Source organism: Pongo abelii, chromosome 7 (genome assembly GCF_028885655.2).
Source record: "Pongo abelii isolate AG06213 chromosome 7, NHGRI_mPonAbe1-v2.0_pri, whole genome shotgun sequence".
NCBI lineage: Eukaryota > Metazoa > Chordata > Mammalia > Primates > Hominidae > Pongo > Pongo abelii.
Genome location: NC_071992.2, coordinates 26,201,407 through 26,222,494, shown reverse-complemented (window position 1 = coordinate 26,222,494; position 21,088 = coordinate 26,201,407). Strand labels below are relative to the sequence as shown.

Sequence of the window (21,088 nt, the reverse complement as noted above, 5' to 3'; positions counted from 1 at the left end):
CTTTATCCAGTCTGTCAGTGATGGGCATTTGGGTTGGGTCCAGTTCTTTGCTATTGTGAACAGTGCCACAATAAACATACGTGTACATATGTCTTTATAGTAGAATGATTTATAATCCTTTGAACCAGACGTTTGTATAATGCCATGATGTTCTTGGTGGCCAGGATTGTTGTTTTATGCCTTGTTTTTCCTTCTCTCTTCTTTGGCTTGCCATGTTTTTTTTTTTTCTCAAGTCTAAATAATTCATCTCCATTATTCAAGTATTTCCTTATGTCCATTTTTTGGAAATATCCATTTTTGTAGGATTCATATTTTAATTTTAGCTTTCTACTTCTACCTTCTATAATTTTTACTCTTTCTTATTTAAAAAATTGCTTTGCTAATTTTTGTTTTCTTCTGGAAAATTTTCTCTATTTGATCTTTCCCGTTTGCTGATTTGTTCCTCAGTTTTACCTATTCTGTTATTCATTCTATCTATTTTATTCTGTATTTCAACTATTCCATCTTCTATACCTGAAATGTTCCTTAATTCATTTTTTTCTTGTGGTTTCATATTTCAAATATCCTTTATGCCTGTTAATATGTATATTATTATTTTTTGGCCCTTCTCTTGATATTTATTTTTAGATTCGAATCTATAATGCAGTATATTTTTCTTTTCAAATGTCTGTGCTTCTCAATGTATTGTTCTGGCAAGCAATAACATTTTTGCATGGGACTTATACTACTAAGCAGTGCATATAGAGGGCAGTGCATATCACATATTATCAACTGGAAAAGCTTAGAGAGCTGGGAGTTGATGAATCCTCCTCATAGATGTCAAAACCTGGGGACCAGAAAACCAGTCAGTCACTCCCCACCCAGAAATAGAGCTCAAGTCAGATTGTCACCGTTTGTCCTTAGAGAAGCAGAGTGAACAACATAAACTTACTCCTTTTAGAGGTTTAAGAGGGGGTGGAGTGAGAAAGCAACTGCCAGAGGTTAGTTTCATTTTCTCTGGTGTCACATTGCACAAGGTTTCTCTATTGCCCTAAATCGATCCCAGAGTCCACTAGGACTAGTTCCAGCTTCTGCAGGGATGCACACAGCACTGTGTCCGAGGCAAAGTTGGCAAGTGGCCAGAGAAGCACAACAATGCGTTCTCTTTCTCTCTCTCAGATTGCTTAAAGTGCCTTGTGACCCAAGCCAAAGCACCACACAGCCCAGGGTCCAAAATTAAACCCACTCCGGTTCCCACATTCTCTAGGGGTTTCTTCCTGTTTCTCAGTACTTTCTGAGACTAAAGAAAAAGACAACTGTGAAAAATGAGCAATTTGCTTTAAACCATTGAATTCTTTTTAACCAAGGTAAATATAGAGATGTTTTCTTTTTTCATTAAATGTACTTACATCATTCAGTTTAGTGGGTCATTAAAACCCCCTTTTTAGTATAAAACTAAGTTGTATCAGCCTAGCTACCTTTCTTCTTTACTTCTCTATTTTGTGTTTTAAGAAGAAAACAGAACTCTAAACTAACAGTTCATCTGGCTTTAGTGGTGAGACACTGTTGCACAAAGTTTCACAAATTGTTGATGCAGAGGTTATTTGAGGTCATCTGAGTCAGTATTTATAATAACTATTTGTGAAGTATCTCCAGTTGCAACAAAGTAAAGGGTGCTGGGGTACTTCAAAAGCCTAGGTCTAGCAAATAAGCATACAAAAAATGCTCAACATCATATGTCATTAGGAATTGTAAATTGAAACTGTAATGAGATACCACTACTAGAATGGCCAAAATCCAGAACACTGATAACACCAAATGCTGACGAGGATGTGGAGCAATAGGAACTCTCATTCATTGCTGGTAGAAAAGCAAAATGGTACAGCCACTTTGGAAGACCGTGGGCAGTTTCTTAAAAATCTAAGCATACTCTTACCAAACAATCCAGCATTAGCACTACTTAGGATTTACCAAAAGGAGTTGAAAACTGAAATCCACACAAAAACTTGAGTTGGAATATTTATACAAGCTTTATCCATAATTGCCACAACTTGGATGTAATTAAGATGTCATTCAGTAGGTGAATCGATAAATACACTGCAGAATATAGGGGTGAAAATTTTACCTGTACCGTTTAGAGTTTGTTTTTTCAACTGGCCCTGAAGACTAAATTGATATAAAACAGATAAACAGGAGAGAAACATACAAATGTATATAATACAAGTTTTATGTGGCATGGGAGCCACATAAAGCTCCCAGGGAACCAAGACCAAAAGAGTGGCAAAGCCTCCATGCTTTATTACATTGAACAAAGAGAAGCAATTGTGGAAAGTAACTACATTATATGGGGAGGCCAAAGGAAGATCATTAGTTTAACAAGGTCTGGTTTTGCAGAATCCTCCCAGCTGTGACTCCACATTGCAGAATGTTTCCTTTCTCCTGATACAAGGATGAAATCATTCACATGGGAGTTTTAATCTCCTGTTTTCAGGAAGAAAGGTGGATGATTGGAATGCCCCCTTCTTGCACCTGCTGTAATTCAAATGCCATTAGTTTGAAGTCACCCTATGTCAAGGTGGCATCGTTTGAAGTGGTAAATTCTGCTACCCTCAGGTACACCCAAACATTGGAATTTTATTCTGCCCTAAAAAGAAATGAGTTATGTTGCATGAAAAGACATGGAGAAACTTTAAATGAATATTGCTAAGTGAAAGAAGTCAATCTGAAAGGTTACATACTGTTTGATTCCAATGATATGCTATTCTGAAAGAAGCAAAACTATTAATAGTAAAAGGAACAATGGCTGCCAGGAGTTAGGGAGGAGGGAGGGATGAATAGGCAGAGAAAAGAGAATTTTAAGACAGTGAAACTATTCTGTATGATACTATAATGGTGGATACATGTCGTCATACATTTGTCAAAACCCATAGAAGAGAAGATACACCAAGAATAAACCCTAATTTAAACTATGGGCATTGGATGAAAATAATGGGACAAAGTAGAGTCATCAATGATCAAATACACCACTCTGGTATGAGATGTTGATAGTGGGGGAGGCTGTGTGTGTTTGGGAGCAGGGAAGAATCTCTGTGCTTTCTGCTCAATTTTTTTCTAAGTACCTAAAACTGCTCTAAAACATAGTCTGTTTTTTAAAGGTCATTTCTTTTGTGCATGGTGAATGAACCTCAAATGAATGAACAGAGTGCTGCACCTATTACGAGTTTCCAAAAATGCTTTGGATTCTGCTACAGTCATGAACATTTTTTTATTCATGCTTGATATTTTTATATAAAGTTTTTCAGCAACCACCAGGAGGGAAATCATAATCTCAAGTCTGAATATTTCCTTTTATTCATTACTTACCAGCTGATCTTTTCAAGATTATTTGCCTTATTAAAACATTTTACTTTGTACAACTACCACTGGATCCAGCAATCCCACTACTGGGTATCTACTCAAAGGAAATGAAGCCATTTTGTGAAGAAGGCACATGTACATGCATGTTTATAGCAACACAACTCACAATTGCAAAGATAAGGAACCAACCTAAATGCCTATCAACCAATGAGTGGATAAAGAAAATGTGATATACATACACCATGGAACACTACTCCACCATAAAAAGGAATAATGTCTTTTAAAGCAACTTGGATGGAGATGGAGGCCATTATTCTAAGTGAAGTCACCCAGAAATGGAAAACCAAATATCCTATGCTCTTCTAAATGGTAGCTAAAGCTGTGAGGATGCAAAGGCATGAGAATGATATAATGGACTTGGGGAACTTGGAGTAGGTTAGGAGGGGTGAGGGATAAGACTACATATTGGGTACAGTGTACACTGCTCATGTGATGGGTGCATCAAAATCTCAGAAATTGCCACTGAATAACTTATCCATGTAACCAAACATCACCTGTTCCCGAAAAACTACTGTAATAAAAACAAAACGTAATAATTTTATTCCAGGTAAAGTCAGAGGCTTTAGCAGTACCACCAGTTAAATATCCTATGTTTAGAATTTGAAAATTCTTTGGATAAAAAGTTGACATTACAAACATATATTTTTGAATTTGAATTTTTTGTAATCAAATTACTTTTGCTATTTCGGATGCTAATTTGCATGAATAATCAAGATCAATCATTACAGCATACAATTAATCTCTTAAGATAATAGTAGGCATAAGATGTTGGTAGCCAACTAGAGCTGAGATGTTTCCATTAAATCCTTGGTTCTTAATCAAGAGTATACATTAGATTCATCTTTAGAACTTATTAAAATACTGACATCTTGATTCCTTCCCTCTGTGTTCAGATTTTGTTGGTATAAAGTGGTTGGTATAAATGGTTGTTGATACATTTTGTCAAGAACCATTATTACATGAAGAACTCTTTCAATATTTTTAGAAAATAAAAAATACACATATTACTTTACTGTTATTTCTTTTACTCCATGCTGGATTGATTATAAATAAAATAAAGGATAAGAGAACAAATATTGTAACACCCTACATATACTTTAGTCACCAGAAAAGATCATCCAGTATGCCTAGGAATTACTCTGTAGGAAAATACAGTTCCTCAAATAATCAATTGAGAATCTTTAAGAATTATAATTAATGATTAGGCAGTGATAAAAATGTAACCAATGTCACTAAAGCCACTGTGTTTTCAGATACTGAACTCCCTCAAAGGAAAATTTAAAGATGCTATGATACATATTTAAAAAATTTTAAGTATTCTAAAAGTAGGTGAAATAACTTTTACTTGTTCAGTGGTGATATGAATAGGCAAGCTATTACTTGGCTTCCAAACTCATGATACGCAGCTCAGAAATAATTAGTCCATTACCTTGAGCAGTGCTGAAAGTTATTGATGAAAAGGTTGAGAGGGTGTTCTAATTTCAGCCTATGTCTCGCTTCCTGCTGGGGTTTATTTATGATTGTGTATGTGACTGCAGTGTGGTTAGGGCAGGCAGCCAAGAATCTGTGGCCATGAAGTACTGAGGGGCTCCCAGAGTGGGAGTCAAGCAAAAGGTACAGACAGGTTCTCTAGTTGGATGCAACAGCAACACCATCCTGAGTACAAATTTTAGGTCTCAGAAGCAAAAAGAGCTGTGCTCAGTCTTTTTTATTTTTATTCACTAGGCTGAATTTGTTGTGTTTATGTGGTTTTGCTGTCTTCCATGATGGTATGTACAGCTCAGTCTTATCCATTAATTTTTATTCACTTGGCTGATTTTGTTGTGTTTATGTGGTTTTGCTGTCTTCCATGATGGTATGTTTGTTCTTTATAGACACTGTGAGTCTCGTATAAATCCTGTTTACTATTCTTGTTTACTTTTTTATTCTTAGATAGTTTGGAATACAGTTTGGAGCTCATATTTATCAAACACGTAGGGCCGTATATTTTAAATTTCACAAGTCTCATCTGACCCATGGCTTTATGGCTTCTAGAACTTTCTTGCTTTCTAATTTTCTTAAATGTTCATTTTTTGGGGGTGTTATACTTTTCTAAATCTCCTAAGTTTGTGTATGCACAAATATGTATGTATCTTTGATGAAACATGGTATATATAAATACCTAAACATATTCAAAAATAACAATTTTTGGTTTGCCATAGTCTTGATGATCTGCTTGCAGTTCCCTGAACATGTCATGGCCCTTGTGGATTCATGACTTTGCAAGGCTATTATTTAACTCCGTTATTTTCTAGAAGACTTTTTTTTTCTTTTTCCTTTATAGATCTGATAAATTGCCTAGAGTTCAAGATTTAAATGGCACCTCCTCTGAGAAACTTCTCATGCCTTCTCTTGATAAACATTTCCTCTGTACTTTCTTGTTCTCATATTTTAGCAATTTATTTTAGTGATTATTTATTTCTATATTTATGTCAGTCTCTAGAGCTAGGATGTGAATCCCTGGACAGCAGGGAAAGAGGTTAATCCTTCTAGCTCCAGTGTCCACTTAGTAAATGGAGACTTTGTAAATGTTTGTATTACAGAAAACAACCAGATAAGTGTAAATTACACAATGTATTAAGCTCAGAATCTTGATGGAAGATTTTTGTTAGTTGATTTATTGAGTGCTTACCATTTCCCAGGCTCTCTACTAATCACTAGTAACAAGAATGGGGAAAAATGAGAACGGATTTTCAGGAGTAGAAAGTCAAGGGGCATAAGATTTGACTGTAGCAGAATGGCTGTTACTAAAAAGTCAACAATGGATGATGGCAAAGCTGTGGAGAAAAAGGAATGCTTTTACATTATTGGTGGGAGTATAAATTAGTACAACTGTTGTGAGAGAGGGTGTGGCGATTGCTCAAATACCTAGAGGCAGAAATACTTTTTGACCCAGCAATCCCATTACTAAGTACATAACCAAAGGAATAGAAATTATTCCGTTAAAAAGACACATCCACTGTCTGCATTGCAGCACTATTCACAATAGCAAAGACATGGAATCAACCTAAATGCCCATCAGTGATAGACTGGATAAAGAAAATGTGGTATATAAGCAACGTGGAATATTATGCAGCCATAAAAAGAAATGAGATCATGTCTTTTGCAGTGACATGGATGGAACTGGAGGACATTATCTTCAGCAAACTAACACAGAAACAGAAAACCAAGTATGGCATGTTCTCACTTATATGAGCGAGCTAAATGATGAGAACAAATGTACATATACAGGGGAACAGCAAACACTGCAGCCTGTCAGAGGGGGTTGGGAGGAGATGATCAGAAAGAATTGCTGATGGATGTTGACCTTAATACATGGGTGATGGAATGATCTGCAGCAAACCACCGTGGCACCTGCTTACTTACCTATGTAACAAACCTGCACATCCTGCACATGTACCTCTGAAGTTAAAATAAAAGTTGGAAATGAAAAAATTAAAAAAAGATTTGACTGCAACTTCAGATACACTTTCACTGGAAACATTGCCTAGAAGAATTTGTTGCTGGAGATAAAATAGAATTCTCATACTTAATAATATAGTATTAAATGTGCTTCTCTGTGCAAAATAGTTTTGCTCCAGGCAGTGTGGTTGTGTGAAAGGAAGTAAGATTCCTGTGCAAGACTGTCATAAATGTTAAGTGAAATTATACATGCACACATACAAACACACAAAAATACACACAAACTTGCATAAATCAGAATGTGCTACTGTGTACTTGTTATTACCTTATGATATCCTTACTTTAAGAAATAATCAAATTTGAAATTGGCTATGATTTTATTTTCTAAAAGTTGTATGAATTCAGTCCATGTTAATTTCCCCAAAATATGAATCCAGGGTCTTTGCACAATGCAGCCTCAGATCTAGGACAGTATTTTATTTGGCCCAGAAGTTCTGACTGAGATTCAACTTAATTATATAAGACAAGAAAACTGAATAGGATTACAGAGAAAACTCTAAAAGCACATCAGAAGGAGAATAAAAGACCAAGGAAAAAAGACTCAGCTGGGCACAGCAGCTCACACCTGTAATCTCAGCACTTGGGGAGGCTGAGACAAGAGGATGACTTTAGCCCAGGAACTTGAGACCAGCCTGGGAAACATAGGGAGACCCTGTCACTAAAAAACATTTAAAAATTAGGCAGGTGTAGTGGTGCATGCCCATAGTTGCAGCTAATCTGGAGGCTGAGGTGAAAGGATCACTTGAGCCCAGAAGGTCGAGGCTGCAGTGAGTCATGACCATGCCGCTGCACTTCAGCCTGGGCAACAGAGAGAGAGACATTGTCTCAAAAAAAAAAAAAAAAAAAAAACTCACCAGTGAAATACGTACTCACCAATGAAATATGTACAAACAGCAAGTAATTCTTTCCCCAAACCTTACTTTTTGCTTAGAGACATATGATGCAATAGACTGTTCAGAGAGGGTCTCTGTGCTGACAAGCTCAACGATGGAGTCCTCCTTCAGATAGGCACTGATGGATACATGTTACTTACCTTTCTAGATGATGGACATTTCCCTCTTTTCTTTTCTCTTCATATTTTCATGCTGCCCTTATATGTTTCTTAGAAAATCCTCTTTGGGGCAGGGCACAGTGACTCATGCCTGTAATCCCAGCACTTTGGGAGTCCGAGGTGGGTTGATCATGAGGTCAGGAGTTCGAGACCAGCCTGGCCAACATGGTGAAACCCTATCTCTACTAAAGATACAAAAAATTAGCCAGGCGTGGTGGTGTGTGCCTGTAATCCCAGCTACTCGGGAGGCTGAGGCAGGAGAATTGCTTGAACCCAGGAGGCAGAGGTTGCGGTGAGCCGAGATCACGCCATTGCACTCCAGCCTGGGCAACAAGAATAAAATTGTGTCTCAAGAAAAAAAAAAATCCTGTTTGAATATTGGCAAGTCATACATTTTTAATTTCATTTTATAGATGAGTAAACGTACAGATGCTCAAAGAATTGAAATTTGCATAAGGCTAAAGAGCTAGTTTTTGGCAGAGCCAGGAGGACTATCTATACTTTCTTTGCTGTGTGTGGCTTACCATCCCGCACCATAAACTGACTTTTCTCTTATTCTCTTGTCTTTATATTTCTGCTACATTTTCGTTCCCTTATTTCCTATCTGAGACTGCAGCTTTCCAGTGGATCTACTCAGCCCTGCCATGGGCACAAAAGAACTGACAGAGTCTTGCCAGGAACTGGCTCCTGCAGGCTCCATTTCAATTATAGTTACATGTCTCAAGAGACCCACGAATCTCAGAGCTATTCCACAGCAGTTAGAGAGCTCAAGGCCAATTTGGCAACACATGTTGATTTACAAGGGAACAGTGTTATCTGCTGAGACACAGCACTTGGCCTGTGAATTGGAGTCTTCTCTATGAGAAATGGAGCAACTTTTGCGGTTCAGCAGCTGATAACTGCTTTCTCAAAAGCTACTGGGACATCAGGAAGGGACCGTTATCTCTAGTCATAGCATCATCATCGTTTCATTTTTCATTTAGATAAATTTCTGAACTTCCTTAAATTGTTGTTCCCATCAGGATTACACAGCTAAGATTTCAACATTGAGCTGTTGTCTATGCTTGGTCAACTAAGCCCAGAAAGAAACAATGGATGTGGTTCTCATGAAGAAGAGAATGGCAATAACTGATTTAAATGAGGTTCTAAAATACTAGGAATAAAGTATGTATCATTATCCATTTTAAAACAGATTTGCCATAAAAAAAGTGTAAATTAAAATAAAAAGTATAAAGCAGGAGAAAAACAATGTTAATTTGAATGATGACGTGGAGCAACAGAAATTATCTCCGGCCATCTCAAATAGAAAATAAATATATTAAAAGATGATTAGGTTATTTAGCCTTAAAAATAAATGAAATGCTGATACATGCTACAATATGGATGAAACTTGAAGACACGGTGCCAAGTGAAATAAACCAGACACATAGATGGAAAAATACTGTATAATTCCATTGATAGGAGCTACCTAGAATAGGCAAATTCAGACAGAAAGTGGAATAGAGGTTACCAGAGATTGAGGGGAAAACGTAACGGGGAATTATTGGTTAATGGGTATAGAGCTTCTGTTTGGAATGATGAATGGGTCCTGGAAATAGATGGTGGTGGTGGTTGCACAGCACAGTGAATGTACTTATGTCACCAAGTTGTATTCTTAAGACTGGTTCAAATGGCAAATTCAATGTCATATATATTTTACCACAATAAAATATAATATTTGACTTAAAACAAAGGATTTTAGGTAGCTGAAGGACTCGACATGAGGACTGGAGAACCAAACTTGGTAGCTATGCAATGAGAAATTCCAGTCTGTATCATGGAGCTGAATAATACAGAATGTCTGTCTCACCCTTGCCACTGTCACTCATCTGACACTGCTGATACTCTTTGCACTAGACCAGCCTTGAACCAGCAACTGGCACTAGTCTCAAGACTTCCAGAGGAACTCAACCTTATTATAACATTGTGCATCGCCAAAGATAATTCTCTGTAATTTCTGCTTTATATTACATACTTCTGATTCAAAGTTCTGGGAGGGTGCATCTGAAAGGTAGATCCTTGGCCATAACTATGTCATAGGTGCAAAAGAGGGTTGGCCAGGCACTGTAGCTCAAGTCTGGAATCCCAGTACTTTGGAAATCCAAGGCAGGCAGATCACTTGAACCCAGGAGTTCAAGACCAGCCTGGGCAACATGGCAAGACCCCTTCTCTACAATAAAGAGCTTCTGCACAGCAAAAGAAACTACCATCAGAGTGAACGGGCAACCTACAAAATGGGAGAAAATTTTCTCAACCTACTCATCTGACAAAGGGCTAATATCCAGAATCTACAATGAACTCCAACAAATTTACAAGAAAAAAACAAACAACCCCATCAAAAAGTGGGCGAAGGACATGAACAGACACTTCTCAAAAGAAGACATTTATGCAGCCAAAAAACACATGAAAAAATGCTCACCATCACTGGCCATCAGAGAAATGCAAATCAAAACCACAATGAGATACCATCTCACACCAGTTAGAATGGCAATCATTAAAAAGTCAGGAAACAACAGGTGCTGGAGAGGATGTGGAGAAATAGGAACACTTTTACACTGTTGGTGGGACTGTAAACTAGTTCAACCCTTGTGGAAGTCAGTGTGGCGATTCCTCAGGGATCTAGAACTAGAAATTCCATTTGACCCAGCCATCTCATTACTGGGTATATACCAAAAGGACTATAAATCATGCTGCTATAAAGACACACGCACACGTATGTTTATTGTGGCATTATTCACAATAGCAAAGACTTGGAACCAACCCAAATGTCCAACAATGATAGACTGGATTAAGAAAATGTGGCACATATACACCATGGAATACTATGCAGCCATAAAAAATGATGAGTTCATGTCCTTTGTAGGGACATGGATGAAATTGGAAATCATCATTCTCAGTAAACTGTCGCAAGAACAAAAAACCAAACACCGCATATTCTCACTCATAGGTGGGAACTGAACAATGAGAACACATGGACACAGGAAGGGGAACATCACACTTTGGGGACTGTTGTGGGGTGGGGGGAGGGGGAGGGATAGCATTGGAAGATATACCTAATGCTAGATGACGAGCTAGTGGGTGCAGCGCACCAGCATGGCACATGTATACATATGTAACTAACCTGCACATTGCGCACATGTACCATAAAACCTAAAGTATAATAATAATAATAATAATAAAAATTAGAGTGTGATGGCACATGCCTGTGGTTCCAGCTACTTTGGAGGCTGAGGTGGGAGGATTGCTTGAGCCTGGGAGGTTGAAATCACAGTGAGCCAAGATCATGCCACTGCACTCCAACCTGGTGCAAGACAGGAGAGCAAGACCCTGTCTCCAGGAAAAAATAAAAAGAATCTGGTAACAACATGCAGAATATTTCCAGTTACCACTGTAAATAGCAAAGGAGCTATATCTCCAAGATGTACAATGTAGGAATCCTCTAAGCAAGGAAAGGTGTTAAGATAGGCAGATATTAAGAATGAGAATGTCTATGTGGAAACAGTTTCGTAAATTGCTAATGGAAATTTAAATTCATATATGCCTACTAGAGAAAAATTTTTGCAAAGTGTAGCAAAAAAATTGGAAAACTTTTAGGCAGCTAGCCAACATATAGAGTACTATCCAAAGGAAATAAGAAGTAATAAACGTTTTGTGTGGTGGATCACACCCGTAATCTCAGTGACTTGGAAGGCTGAGGCAGGAGGATTGTTGAGTCTAGGAGTTGGAGACCAGTCTCAGCAATCCAGTGAAACCCAGACTCAAAAAAAAAAAAATAGGCCTTGTTTTGGGCTGCACAGGTCGTCATTAAGTATAGAAGAACTTATCCCCCAATTGTTGGCTGTGCTACCTGCAGACAACCATCAACTTGCCTCGGAAAATGCTTTCACTAAATAAAGTCATCTTGCCCAAGGTCACAGCTCTTTTGAGAGCAATTTGTACCTGTGACTAGTTGACATGAGGGAGTAAGCTTTTCCTTTTTGCCTCAACTTGGCTTCATTCTGAAGGATTGCCCAGGTTCAGGGCTGGGTGGGCTAGCTAAAGCCTCCTTTGAGGCAGCATCATTCCCAACTCCTCCAGCCTAATCCTGTTTCTCCCATTCTATTAAACAAATAGGGGACCTGACCTGAAAGCACTCCATAATAAACTTCCTGCTTGCTAAAATCCATCTTAGATTCTGCTTGCCCAGGAACCCAACTGTGATACAGAGAACTGCCTTTAGATAGTATATACACCATTGTTCATCACTGCATTATTTTAGCCATAAACATTTTTGAAAAAGGATTTCATTGTTGAATCAGATATTAAGTAAAGCATTATTTATTAATAAAATAGTATTGATGGCTGCATAATATTCTTATAGATTTGTGTCATATTACTAAGTAAAATTAAAAGCAATAATACAAATAGCATAAATATTAAATTAATACTTATATACCAGACAGAAAAGAGAAGAAAAGGTCATATTTCTAAGTGTTAATCGAAATCATACTTGGTGAGATTAGGAAAAATTTTTATCTTAGTACTTTCTCTTGTTTCTCAACTTTTCTATATTAAGCATATATCATTTTTTAAATTTTTTGAAAATTATACTTTCAGTTCTGGAATACATGTGCAGAACATGAAGGTTTGTTACTATAGGTATACATGTGCCATAGTAGTTGGCTGCACCCACCCACCCGTCATCTACATTAGGTATTTCTCATAATGCTATCCCTCCCCTACCCCCCCACCCCCCAACAGGCCCTGGTGTGTGATGTTTCTCTCCCTGGGTCCGTGTGTTCTCATTGTTCAACTCCCACTTATGAGTGAGAACATGTGGTGTTTGGTTTTCTGTTCCTCTGTTAGTTTGCTGACAATGACGGTTTCCATGTCCCTGCATAGGACATGAACTCATCCTTTTTTATGGTTGTGTAGTATTTCATGGTGTATATGTGCCACATTTTCTTTATCCAGTGTATCATTCATGGGCATTTGGGTTGGTTCTAAGTCTTTGCTTTGTGAACAGTCTCGCAATAAACATACGTCTGCATGTGTCTTTATAGTAGAATGATTTACAATCCTTTGGGTATAAACCCAGTAATGGGATTGCTTGGTCAAATAGTATTTCTGGTTCTAGAACCTTAATGAATTGCCATATTGTCTTTCACAATGCTTGAACTAATTTACACTCCCACCAACAGTGTAAAAGTGTTCCTATTTCTCCACATCCTCTCCAGCATCTGTTGTTTCCTGACTTTTTAATGATCGCCATTCTAACTGGCATGAGATGGTATCTCATTGTGGTTTTAATTTGCATTTCTCAAATGACCAGTGATGATGAGCTTTTTTTCATAGTTTGTTGGCTGCATAAATATCTTCTTTTGAGAAGTGTCTGTTCATATCCTTCACCTACTTTTTGATGGGGGATTTTTTTCTTGTAAATTTAAGTTCTTTGTAGATTCTGGATATTAGCCCTTTGTCAGATGGATAGATTGCAAAAGTTTTCTCCCATTTTGTAGGTTGCCTGTTCACTCTGATAGTTTCTTTTGCTGTGCAGAAGCTCTTTAGTTTAATTAGATCCCATTTGTCAATGTTGGCTTCTGTTGCCATTGCTTTTGGTGTTTTAGTCATGAAGTCTTTGCCCATGCCTATGTCCTGAATGGTATTGCCTAGGTTTACTTCTGGGGTTATGGTTTTAGGTCTTACATCTAAGTCTTTGATCCATCTTGAGTTAATTTTTGTATAAGGTGTAAGGAAGGGGTCCAGTTTCAGTTTTCTGCATATGGCTAGCCAGTTTTAACAACGCCATTTATTAAATAGGTAATCCTTTACACATTGCTTGTTTTTGTCAGGTTTGTCAAAGATCAGATGGTTGTAGATGTCTGGTGTTATTTCTGAGGCCTCTCTTCTGTTCCATTGGTCTGTCTCTCTGTATGGGTACCAGTACCATGCTGCTTTGGTTACTGTAGCCTTGTAGTATCGTTTGAAGTCAGGTAGCATGATGCCTCCAGCTTTGTTCTTTTTGCTTTTTTTTTTTTTGGATGGAGTCTTGCTCTGTCACCCAGGCTAGAGTGCAGTGGCACGATCTTGGCTCACTGAAACCTCCGTGCCCTGGGTTCAAGTGATTCTCCTGCCTCAGCTTCCCGAGTAGCTGGGATTACAGGTGCCCACCATCCTGCCTGGCTAATTTTTGTATTTTTAGTAGAGATGAGGTTTCACCAACTTGGCCAGGCTGGTCTGGAACTCCTGACCCTCGTGATCCACCCACCTCAGCCTCCCAAAGTTCCGGGATTACAGGCGTCAGCCACTGCGCCTGACCAAGCATACATCTTTTTTACAGAAGAAAATTAAATAATCATTTTATATTTGTGATTTGTCCAGATTTTAAAATAACATTGTCAAACTATTTAAAGTAACAAATAGTTTTAACTTTGTGTGAGGTGGGAACAACATAAACGACTTAGTCATCTTAGTCATTTAATATTGAGATGTCAGATATATCCCAAGAGTACGGACTTTAATATGAGGTGAAGGGGATAAACTATTTAATGTTCACAAGAAGTTGCCTTCACAATAAATTGTATACCATAATTTTCATGCTTAGGAATTTTTTTATAACAATAGTATTCGCTTAGCATACTACTAACAGTAATAGTGATACTGTATTAGTGTTGGGCATTGTAGCAGACCACCCAGGCCTAGTTGGTAAAAAGTGTCTAACATTGTCAAGGGAAGGCCTTTTTATGGAAGCAGCAAAAGAGACAAAGTGAATTCAAGGGCAGACGTGCCAATGTGGCTACAGATTTTGTTAGAGGTGCTTTCTCCTGAGTTGGGATCTTCCCTGACAAGGTGGATCTCAGTATCTCCACACAGCTGTGCCACTCTTGGCTTGGCCCACTTTGGAGAAAAAAAATTGAGGAGAAAAGAATATGCAAGACTTGCTTATCACCCCAACCATTTCCACATTTTTCCATATTACATCCAGATGCTAGTGTATGCAAATTATTTAGCTTACGCTCAAGAGATGGATTCTATGAACAATGACATATGATGAAACAATATTAAAACTGATAATAATATTGGATGCACCAACTGAAAAATAGCAATGTAATACTTATGAAATAATGGTGTCTTTGAATGATGGGGAACATACTATTCAAGTGGCTGAGAAAGCATGTACTTCTGAAAAATATTTACTGTGGGAAGCAGTAATAAAATTTATACACATTTTGCTTTAATTTTTAAAATATCTGGAAATGGAAGTTAAAAACAGTTAATTGGTTAGCCTTTATAAAATTAAACTGATAGGAAAGAAGAGAATGTTATTAAGTAAACAAGAGAAACAACTATAAACTTTGAAATTAGTGAACAGGAGGACTGACAGTATAGAACATAAAAACCAGTAATTTGGAAGATAAACTTAAGGAATTATCCAAAAATACCAAGGAAACACAAAGTGAGAAAGAATATGATAAATGAGAATACTGGCTATGAGAGATTTCAAGCAAATCCTCAGTGCTAGTAAAGAAGGGAGAACAAATGGAAGAGACTAGAGACACAGAGAAAGAAAGGAAAAAAAGTTTCCCAATGATGAAAGCCTATTAAATATAGTTAATTTTACCTAAACCTATCTGGAGCATTTGAAACATGATATGGTTTGGCTCTGTGTCCATCCCCCCAAATCTCATTTTTTTAATTGCTATAATCTCCACATGTTGAGGGAGGGACCAGGTGGGAGGTGATTGGATCATGGCGGTGGTTTCCCCTATGCTGTTGTCGTGATAGTAAGTTCTCAAGAGATCTGATGGTTTTATAAGTGTTTGACAGTTCCTCTTTCATACACATCTTCCACCATATAAGATGTTCCTGCTTCCTCTTTCATCATGATTGTAAGTTTCCTGAGGCCTCCTCAGCCATGTGGAACTCTGAGTCAATTAATCCTCCTTTCTTTATAAATTACCCAGTCTCAGGTGGTATTCTTTATAGCCATGTGAAAACAGACCAATAGAAAATGTTTGTTCTCTACTTCCTTGTATCAGCTGTCTATTGCTGCATAACAAATATCTCCAAACCATAAGAACTTAAAACAACACATATTAATTATCATACAGTTTCTGTGGGTGTGTAATCTGGACAAAATTCAGCTGCATCCTCTACTTCAGGGTATCTGACAAGGCTGAAGTCAAGATTCAGCTGGGAAGGAATCTAATTCCAAGCTTATTCAGTGGTTGTTGGCAGACTTCACTTCATTTGAGGTTCGTTGAACTCAGGGGCTCATTTTCTTAATGGCTGCTAGCCAGAGGCCACCTTCAGTTCCTTAACACATAGTAGTGATTTCCAATGTGAATAATAAAATCCTAATTATAATAATAACCCTTTCCATATTCTCTGATTGCAATCAACTAAAATTTGCTTTTTTTCATGCAGACTTCATTATTTTATAAAAAGCTAAAAGCCTTCCCAAAGCCCATATAAAATCAGTAATTTGGTGAGTTGTAATAAGTAGACAAACACTAAGGTATCTTAGAGTAACTGGATAAAAACATAATTTAACCTAATAATTTTACTGTTTTAAAGTAGAGAAGGTAAAAATAACTAATGATGAAAACAGGTTCAGTGGTATATCTGAGGTGGTTAAATGTCAAATAAGTGGAATTCCCTTAAAGTTAGAAAGTTACGGATAAGTGTGGAAACAGTATTGTGAAATCAAAGTCTGTTCTAAACTCCTCTGCAGTTGAGCTGAAAGGGAAACACTGTAGGACTTGGGTTCACAGTTCTATGATAAAATAACGGTTTTCCTGCCATTGCACTGCATTATTTCTCTTCAAATAGGACGTATGATGCATGTGCATCAGGGACCTAGTGACATCATTTAGGAACTTGCAGGAATGTTCACATGCCACTGCTTTTCAGAGCGTATGGTTTAGTTTTTGCTTGGGTTGTGGTACATGGCTAGTTGAGGATTCGTAGGTTTAAGATTTTCATTCCATCAGTATAAAAAAAGGATTAGGTGAATCTATTACTGGGGGACAGGTATTTTAAAAAAAATAACACAGAAAAGGCTCACAAGTTGGTCACAAGTACATAATGGCTTTCCAGGAAATAGGGATTTATTTCTGGGTCAGGGGAGGGTCTTCTGAAACCTCACAGGGCAGATAAAGCTCTACTTTTAAAGTTGTTATTGTGCAAATGCCACATGGAAAGAAAGCCTCTATCCTTGACAGTGATTTGATCAGTGGACTCTGGATTTCCTGAGGACTGAGCTTCACTTTTGAGGCCAGAGTGAGCTTATCTAGAACCTCATATTGCAAGGGTAAATGAACCATAAAGTTCCTCATGAGGAGACAGGCCTGTGGGGACCAGGTAAGTGATGGAAATGGGTGAAGCAGACAAATACAAGAAAAACTGTAGCTGTGATGATGAACTAAAGCATGTTCCCTGATTATGGAAACAGCTACTTTACTAGTTAGGATGATCTCTGTTGAAAGTGAGAGAAAATCCAACTCAAAATGGCTCAAACAATAAGGAAAATGTATGGCTCATATAATAAGGAGTACCAAGAAAGTGTGAAGTAACTCCAGCAGTCATTGATCTACCAATTCAATGACATCATTGAAAGGCCAGGTTTTATTCTTTTCATCCTTCTGCTCTATCTATCTTCTTCAGCCTTCATAATCACAGTGTGGAGCACAGCAGTACCAGCTAGAGTATTCAGATGCCCATATCCAGAAAAAGAGACGAGGAAAAATTTTCCAGAAGTGTCCTAACATAATTCCTCTCTCGTCTTACTAGCAAAAAAAAAAAAAGGGGAGGGGGAAGATTATAAAATCATCTCCAAGTCAACCACTAGCAAGGAAAAATGAGGTTATTTTAATTGACTTAAAGGGACAGAGATTTATCCATGAGATATTTAGGATATTCTTTCCTAGATGTGGGCAGGTGAACAAAATTAGGGTTCTAAAAGCCAGGAAAAAGGGGGTTATTTGGTAGGAAACCAATAGTGTTTGCTACATTACCCATAAACTAAGCTGACGGTTGCTATCGGCAATGTAATTCTATTGTTGACAAAGCATCGGATTACTTTTTGATTACATCTGACAAAGCTGGGAATCTATTGTTTATGCAAGATCTCTCAATTTTTAAATATTAGTAATACATTCAAAACATGTGAAAGTACTATGTGTCCAATATCATTCAGACCAAATATATTTGCAGTGCAGATATGGCCTACAGGTCACCAGTTTGCAACCTGTGGTTTATCCTAATAATTTAACTAAAATTTTCTCCATTTAAAAAGTGAAAACCACTTTAACCATGCCAGTAATTAATTATACAAATATATATGATAAAACATTTTTTAATTCATAGTTTTACTAAATTGTAGAAAACCTCAAATGATATAGCTAATAATGATTTCAGAAGCTAATCCAGGAAAGAGATCCACAAACCAGAATGTTTACATCATTTTCTTAACTGAGATTGTAATTTGACAAGTTAATGGTTAGAACAATCAAGATGGTGCTACTCATTTAATGGATGTACAATTTTTCTTATTCCTCCAAGATTAGTGTGATGTTTTTGTTTTGTTTTCATTTGAGAATGAATCAATTCCTATTAAAGATTTTAACTTCAGAGATATTTCTTTACAATCATCTTCCTTCTTATAAGAATGGATAATTGAAATTTTAAATTCATGCAAAGGTTCTCAGGCATATGTTCCTCTTGAAAATTTTCTTTAGTCTATTCAAAGTCTAACATTAACATTTTCTGATTCACCTTCTTGAGTCGAGAGCAAATACTGGTGAGATATAAGTATATTTCTCTGCCATCCAGATTTTCCAGTTTTCCAAGTTGATAATTTAGCCATTAGTTCTGCTTAGCTGTTGCTTCATGCTTTTGGATTTGTGTCCTAAAAAAGACATAACTTTTAAATGATCAACTTTCTTCAAAAATTTAGATATTTACTATTATGAAGCTGAACTATAAAGAAATTAAAATTATCTGAAGTCAGTTTCTATTCCATAGGTCACTTGATACAGCAAAAACGAAGAAGTAGAAATGTGAGAGGATAGGAAGGGAGTGAGAAAAACACTACACTAAGATCTAAGTATCTATCTGGTAATTAGCATAATATGGAGAAGGTAGGGGCCCAGGAGGAGAGTTCTAGGATACTATACTTATTATTCTATGGGAGGTTTCTTCTCATGTTCATCCTTAGGGAATATTTCTGAGAAAATAAATAATATTGGTGTCTACATAGCTTTCTAGCTGAGAATCTTCTAATTTCTCTTTTTAATTATTGGCCATACTGAGAAGTAAGACATTCATGTCAGCACCCATCTCCAAATCGTACGGATACTGTTCTTAGTAAATTTTTTCTAAAAAGACATGGTGAGCCTTCTCTTGACAGTAGGAGATTATAATACAAAAATATAATAATTTGGCTACAGATCTCTTACCTGAGGTGTAGACATTGGATTATCCTTGAAAACAGTAGAGGGAAGTGCTTTTGTGTCTTTATGCTATATTAATTATAAAAACAAACAATGGTATGTCATTAGAAATGCTATGCTTGTCTCATCTTAGCTATATTTATTTCCTTAATGAAATTATTTCTTAACTCTTTTTCACTCACTTAAATTCTACCCAACTTTCAGTGTCCAGTTCAAATTCCAACTACTCAACCAATGAATATTCATCCTACTTTAACCACTCCAAACCCATTGACTTTCTCCTCACCATATTTTTCTTGTCAGTGTCATTCTTCTTCATTCTTCTTGGGTGATACTACAAATAACAGTTGAAGAATTAAGTGCTCTATTTTTATATGACTTGTTTTCTCACTAAAAATGTGAAATTTCTTGAAAGAAGAAAATCTCAAATGTAGGTCTTTCTCATTTACCCACAGCAGAATACCAGGCACAAGAAAAATGCTCAGGAGCCATTTAATGAGTGAATGTACTGTAATTCTTCCTTGATGAGCATCTGACTCTTATTCCAGGTTTGCTTATATATGGCCCATTTTTCATACCCTACCTCCTACAGAAAACTATGACTAATATATATAAAGTAAAGTAAAATATCACCTAATAAAATTTTATCTCCTCTTAAACATCTAGAAATGAATCTTTGAGACCTCACAGAGCACAGCTATTTATCATTTCTCAATAATTACATAACAGCAATACTATTTTTTATAATAAAACATCAATATCCATACTAATTTATAGACAGTAAGTGGGCCTTGCTTTTTTTAGATATCCCTGCGACAAATGTGCTGTGATATCTCAAGTTAACCTCAAGAGCACACATCCTGATAACCCATGGATTTGGAGACAGTATTTGCAATGAGCAGATGAGAGATTAAAAATTCACCAATGACTATCTGATACTTACAAGCAAAGAAGATGATACAGGTGCCGGAATTGGCAGTGGTGGAAAATCTGGCTTTGTAATTAGCTAGTAAAAGGATAAACATTTAAATTCAAAGATAGGGTCCTGAAAATAAGTGTGCATAAATAAAAGGCTTAAATCATTTTCAGAAATGGAGAAGCCATGACCCCACCCATGAGAATATTGTAAAATATGAATTTGATTGCTTTCATTTAGTTGCACATAACACAGTTGAGACCTAAGTGCAATGTCAATAGGTATCTGATAAAGATGATTGCTATAAACTGTATGTTTGTGTCACCCCACAATTTCATATGTTGAAACTCTAATCCCCAGAATGGTGGTATTTGGAGGTGGGGCCTTTTGGAAACAATGAGGTCGTGAGGGTGCAGCTGTCATGATAGGATTAATGCCATTATAAGAAGAAGCACAAGAGAGATGCTCTCCCTCTGCTATGTGAGGATACAATCAAAAGGCATCTGTCTACAAGCCAGAAGGCTGCTTCACCAGACACTGGATCTGCCAGCTCCTTGAACTTAGACTTCCCAGTCTCCAGAATGTGAGAAGTAAATATATGTTGTTTAAGCCACTCAGTCTATGCTAATTGAGTTACAGCAGCCTGAGCTGATGTAAACAGTGGTACTCTATTAAGCAGATTAGTCCTCTTCTTGTCACAAGTTGGCATGGAGTGGCATGCATGTTCGTATTTTATATTTCCAAAATATTTTG

General features: G+C 37.0%; 1 protein-coding gene across 2 annotated transcripts in view; it reads right to left on the bottom strand.

The window, feature by feature from the left end:
* Window positions 1–14,313: 14,313 nt before the first annotated feature.
* The window catches only part of ADAM28 (ADAM metallopeptidase domain 28), a 65,208-nt gene continuing 58,433 nt past the window's right edge, over window positions 14,314–21,088 (bottom strand). The window contains exons 22-23 of one of the 2 annotated variants that reach the window (XM_024251131.3): window positions 19,426–19,488; window positions 14,314–18,875 (exon numbers count right to left, since the gene is read on the bottom strand). In XM_024251131.3, coding sequence (XP_024106899.3) covers window positions 18,855–18,875; window positions 19,426–19,488 — 84 coding nt within the window. In that variant the 3' untranslated portion in view covers window positions 14,314–18,854. The remainder of the gene's footprint in view (window positions 18,876–19,425; window positions 19,489–21,088) is intronic. The other variant, XM_024251132.3, reaches the window with a different exon arrangement.